Here is a 6,000-nt window from a genome sequence, read left to right on the forward strand (position 1 = left end):
GGTTGGTGGAGATTGGGGGAGGTAGGGGTGAGGGTGGAGAGGTGAATGGATAGATGGAGTTGGAGCCCAGAGAGAGAGAGGTATATGAAAGGGTCAGGTAGACATGGAGATTATGGACAGCAGGTCAGGATATAAGAAAAATGAATGAGTGATAATAAGAGTTAAGAGTAGGAGCGAATATATGGGCCGCACAGTGGCTCAGTGGTTAGCACTGCTGCTTCACAGCGCCAAGGACCTGTCTATGTGGAGTTTGCACATTCGTCCCACACCTGTGCGGGTTTCCTGTGGGTGCTCCAGTTTCATCCCACAGTCCAAAGATGTGCAAGATAAGGTGGATTGACCTTGCTAAATTGCCCATAGTGTTCAGGGATGTGTAGGTTAGGTGCATTAGTCAGAGGTAAATGTAGAGTAATAGGGGAAGGGGTCTGGGTGGGTTACTCTTCGGAGGGCCGGTGTGGACTTGTTGGGTCAAATGGCCTGTTGCCACACTGTAGGGATTCTACATGATATGATAATGGGCCAAGGAGCAGGTAAGAATGGGTGACTGTGCTTAAAGCAGCCCATGTCATAACAGGACTGGGTTTAGGGTGGAGAACAAGGATGGAATCTGAGCCGAACATTATTGAACTTGATGTTGACTCCAAGAGGCTGCAGGGTCACCAAGCTGCTGTTGATCGTTGAGCTTTGCTGGAGCCCTGCAGCAAACCTGAGACAGAGATGTTGACCAGGAAACAGTGTGGGGTGTTAAAGAGGCAGGAAACTGGAAGCTCAGGATCACCCAGTCTATGCTTCATTTGCCCAGTGTTGAGGAGTGAATATGATAGACTCGATTGTGAGAAGTGCAGGTAAAGTTCTGCTTCCCCTGGAAGGTGGGTCTGTGCCGTGGATACTGAGGAGGGAGGAGGTAAATGGTGGGGGGGTTACGCCTGTTGTGATTGCAGGGGAAGGTGCTGCGGGGCTGTGGAGGGGAGTGTTGAGAGTGAAGGAGGGAGTGGACCAGAGTGTTCTGAAGGGAACGGTCTTTCCTGAATGCTGACAAGGGATGGGAAGGGAATGTGTGTTTGGTGGTGGCATCCCACTTGAGGTGGTGGTAATGGCCACTGTGGATGCTGTTGAGATGGTAGGGGAGAACGGGGGGGAGGGGACCTGATGACTGCTGTGGGAGGGGAGAGAAGAGGTGAGGGCCGGAGTGCAGGAGATGGGTCAGATCCAGTTGATGGCCCTGTCAGCAACAGTATCGGGGAATCTTCAGTTGAGGAAGAAGGTGAACATTTTGGAGCTCCCTCGTCAGAGTAGGCATCTTCAAAACAGATGCAATGGAGACAGGGGAACTAGGAGAATGGGATTGAGTCTTTACAGGGAGCAGAGTGTGAGCATGCATAGTCCAGGTAACTGAGTTGATGGATTTATAGTGGATATTAGTGGTCAGTCGATCCCCAGAAATGGAAACTGATGTCAAAGAAGGGAAGGGGCAAGTCGGAGATGGTAAAGGTGAGAACAGGGTGGAAATTGGAAGTAAAATCAATAAACTTTTCTGATCCCAATGAGGAAAGCAAGTAGCACCAATGATGTCACTGATGTACCAGAGAAAGAGTTGTGGGTGAAGGCCAGAGTAGGACTGGACCAGGGAATGTTCCACATATCCCACAATGGGACAGACATAACTAGGCCCCTTATGTGTACCCACAGTCAACCTTTTGATGAACAAAGTGAGAGAAGTTCACAAAGCAAAATAAGAATGGAATGGTGGTGGAGTGGGTACCTTTTATACAGGATGGCATGCTTTGATGCTTTCTCACAGTCTGAAATATAGTCTGCCTGTCCAGACTGGGAGCAATTTAAAAAAAAATTCATTCATCAGATATGGGTGTCACTGGCTAGGCCAGCGTTTATTGCCCATAGGGCAGTTAAGAGTAACCACTTTGCTGTGGATCTGGAGTCACATGTAGGCCAGACCAGGTAAGGATAGCATTTTCCTTCCCTAAAGAACATTCATGAACTAGATGCGTTTCTCTTCAGTGATGGATTCATGGTCAATATTAGATTCTTAATTTCAGATTTTTGATTGAATTCAAATTTCACCATCTGCTGTGGTGGGATTCAAAGCCATGTCCCCAAAAGATTCCCTGAGTCTCTGGATTAGTAGTTCAGTGATAATACCACTACATCATCGCCTCCCCAAAAATACAACAGAATAATGTGATAATGCAACAGACTCCCACTGACCAAGATGAAGGGCTTATGCTTAAATGTCAATTTCCCTGCTCCTCGGATGCTGCCTGACCTGCTGTGCTTTTCCAGCACCACACTCTTGACTCTGACCCAGAGTCACAGCTGACTATAAATCAAAGAACAAACCTAATCTGACTTTACCTTACAACCCTGCAGCTCGGACAATCTCAAACCCTCCACTCCTGTGGCCTGGCCTGTGAAAAGTCATGAAACTTGCCATGTTAGTTCTTGTATTTTGCTGTGATTGTCATTTTGTTGTGTCCAGGATTAGGGATAATCACTTTGCAACAGGACTTGGCTGTCAGTCAGCATTACCTCACAGTGAGCATAGTAACTTATACCTAGCCACAGGACTAGGTTTTACATGAAGCTTCTAGACACAATCCTCTCTCAGTGATTCTGGGAGTTTTGTGATATTACATACCTAGTGCCTTGGATTATTGTATCTACAATAATAAATTAACCTTTACATCACAGCATCACTCATGTGTCAGCATTTTATTAACTTACTGTTCTTAATTGTGTGTGTACGTATGTGTGTGAGTCTGTGTTTGTGTATGTGCGTGCATGTCTGTGTGTTGTGTGTGCACATGTGCAAGTGTCTGCATGTGTGCATGTGTGTGTGCATGTGTGTGTGAGCATGTGCCTATATGTGGTGCACGTATGTGTGTGTATGTCTATATGTGTGTATATGTGCGCGCGCGTGTGTGTTTTTGTGTTTGTAGGCCTGCCTATGACCCAGGGGAGTGCTAGGACCCAGGGAAAGAAAAGAAGCAGGGGCGCTTAGCAACTTCCTTGAGCAATGTTCAAACACCTCTTTAATGTCCCCCACTATTTCTCTAACAAGTTTGGCAATTGCATTGAAATAACATTCTTCCTAAAGTGGCTTCATCTCCTGATCATGAACACTGAAGTCTGCATAATGTTAATACAGCTGCCACTCGCTCATGTTTCCAGTCAGTGCACTTTGTGCTTACTAATGAAAATAAACAGCTTGAGCAATGCCCCAATCCGCTTACCTTAAGCTGATCCTGAATGGAGGTGCCCTTTTGGCTCATGTCTGTGCAGGTCAGAGCTTGAGGCCGAGAGATGAGTAATAAATCCTCTCCTTTGAGAGACCCTGATTGCAAGGTTCAATGCGGGAGATTTACAGCAGTCTCTGCTCTGGTGATACACACCGTCTGGGGCAAAGGGCACTGAGCTGGGTGGCACTGAAACCTGAGCGGTGTACGACGTATGCTTTTCAACAGTAATTAGAAGGAACAATAAACGCTAGCCTTCCCAGCAGTCAGTTCATGCGCAAATATTCCTGACGACTTTCCGGTTGCTGGGCAGGTTTACAAGAAAAGAAAACAAACTTTTGCACAGCGTATTTAAATGACAAGTGTGTTGGACAAAAGGCACTGAATGGCATGTCTGGAATTTGGTTACTGTCAGCAAACATCAGATTCCTGTATTTGAAGCATTGCTGCGATTACAGAGTTTGAAAATCTTGCGAACGTAGTAATATGATGACGGCGTTAGTGTAAAGAATATTTTACTAAGTGTTCAGTGATTGCATCTAAAGGCTGTCCTTGCAACAGCGAACTGAAGGACTTTATACTTCAGTGAGGGGGTTAACTACACCTTTGGAATGCTATGTTTTTATTCTGGAAGTGCTCTTTATTAATTGATTTGAATGAAGTGGTTAAGTATCAAAGTTGCAACGTTAACGCAGAAAAATTAATGAAAATGCAATAATACTGGTGTAGTGATTGGAACGAGGTCATAGAATATGAGTTCCGTGATTGGGGCTGTTAGCCTGGTTCAATCAGGGAGACCTGGTTGACAGATATAAACAGGAGTGTCAGAGGTTCTAGTCACTTGGAGAGCTGGCTCTGAAGAGGCAGTACTAAGGACTGTTCATGTGTTAATAAAGGGTAACTTGGTGACGAGATACCAGTCTCTGTGGAATTATTTGAGTGGCAACGAGAGCAAAAAAAAGTTCCTGAAAACATTTGCTCGGAATAATTGTCTTTGAGTGGGGGTAAGCATTTGTGGCATCATGCTGTTACTTCAGAAACTTGACTCATTTGATCCTGCCGTCAAAATCTGTGCCCAGTAGGTGGAAAAAATACATTATTTTCTCCAGGATAATAACACTGGGACAAAACAAAAAACAATGAGCAATTCCCCTGGTATCTTGTGGACTCACAGCTTCTTCAGTTAATAGGAGCCTAACTTTCCCCGAGGTACCAGAAACTAAAACATTTCAACAGTTGATGGACATAGTTAAGGAATATTATGACTCCAAGGCTCCTCTAATTCTGAGATGTTATCATTTTTACTCAGCAATTCGAGAACCAGGGGAATCTGTGTCAGGATTTCTGACTAGGTTAAGACATGTGGCTTTAGTTTCACCCTTAATGAGATTCTTAGAGATAGTTTGGTCGGTGGGCTTAATGATGGAACCATGCAAAAGCACATATAGCTGAAGCCCAACTGGATTTGAAACAACTGGCTTAATTATTCGAAAATGGGGCAAGTGGAGCATATGAGTCACACGGTGTCCCGATGGAAGTGGACTGAACTTGGGGAACGCCATTTGAATGGAGGTAATTGCACAGTCTCACCCAGGTCATATCCTGACCAGAGCCAGTTTAGATCAACTCAAGCAAAACCCCAAAACAAAGCCAAACCTCAGACAAACGGTTAACATTTTCTTCAGGATCCAGACTGGCAAGCTAATGTAGTTGCTGCCAGCATGTAGACTCAAGCAGAAGAGTCCCCCTAGACCTGAATAGAGTAAGAGAAAGGATTGGACACTCTGGGGGCAGGAAACATGTTTCCGCTGATGGGTGAGTCCCGAACCAGAGGCCACAGATTAAAACTAAGGGGTAGGCCATTTAGGACAAAGATGAGAAGAAACTTCTTCACCCAGAGAGTGGTGGGTCTGTGGAATGCTCTGCCCCAGAAGGCAGTGGAGGCCCAGTCTCTGGATTCGTTTAAGAAAGAGTTAGATAGAGCTCTCAAGGATAGTGGAATCAAGGGTTATGGAGATAAAGCAGGAACAGGATACTGATTGAGGATGATCAGCCATGATCATATTGAATGGTGGTGAAGGCTCAAAGGACAGAATGGCCTACTCCTGTACCTATTGTCTATTGTCTATTGAGAACTCACAGCAGTATCTAACAGGGTGCATACCTTGGACAGCTCACCTACATCTGCTTTAATACAGTTGAATTGCTTTGCAACATCCAAATCAGAACCAATCAAAATAAATGTCTCGTTAAGTGGTCACCTGGTTCTAATGGAGGTTGACACTGGAGTGGCTGTATCAGTGATAGCAGAACTTGTCTTTAGCAAAATTCACTCTGGAATCCAACTCTTAAGTTTGTGTAAGACCTCGGCTAAACTGAGAACTTACACCAGGGAATTGCTACAGATTAAGTATACAACTTCAGTTACCCTCTCTTACAAGAAGCAACTGGTTCCGTTACCACCAATTGTAGCAAAAAATTTGGGCCCAAGCTTGATGGGGCAAAATTGGTTGAGAAAGATTCACTTGGATTGGCTCAACAATTTTCCATTCGGAAATGGCTGCCTGAGTGAAGTCCTAATTAAATGCTGAAAGATTTTCAGGAAGATCCAGGGGCTATCAAAGGAGATAAGGCTATCTGGCAAGTCAACCAGGAAGCAATCCCTTGAGTCTGTAAGGCCTGCTCAATGCCGTTTGTCTTATGGGCAATATTAAAGGCCGAAATCAAGAGACTGGGAAACGAAGGG

General features: G+C 45.0%; 1 protein-coding gene across 1 annotated transcript in view; it reads right to left on the minus strand.

Annotated features, from left to right (window-relative positions):
• The window catches only part of LOC140486511 (arsenite methyltransferase), a 53,972-nt gene extending 50,469 nt beyond the window's left edge, over window positions 1-3,503 (minus strand). The window contains exon 1 of the mRNA XM_072585759.1: window positions 3,252-3,503. Within this exon, the coding sequence (XP_072441860.1) occupies window positions 3,252-3,290 (39 nt within the window). The 5' untranslated portion in view covers window positions 3,291-3,503. The remainder of the gene's footprint in view (window positions 1-3,251) is intronic.
• Between the last annotated feature and the right edge of the window lie 2,497 nt (window positions 3,504-6,000).

The sequence above is a fragment of the Chiloscyllium punctatum genome, chromosome 15 (genome assembly GCF_047496795.1).
Source record: "Chiloscyllium punctatum isolate Juve2018m chromosome 15, sChiPun1.3, whole genome shotgun sequence".
Lineage (NCBI taxonomy): Eukaryota > Metazoa > Chordata > Chondrichthyes > Orectolobiformes > Hemiscylliidae > Chiloscyllium > Chiloscyllium punctatum.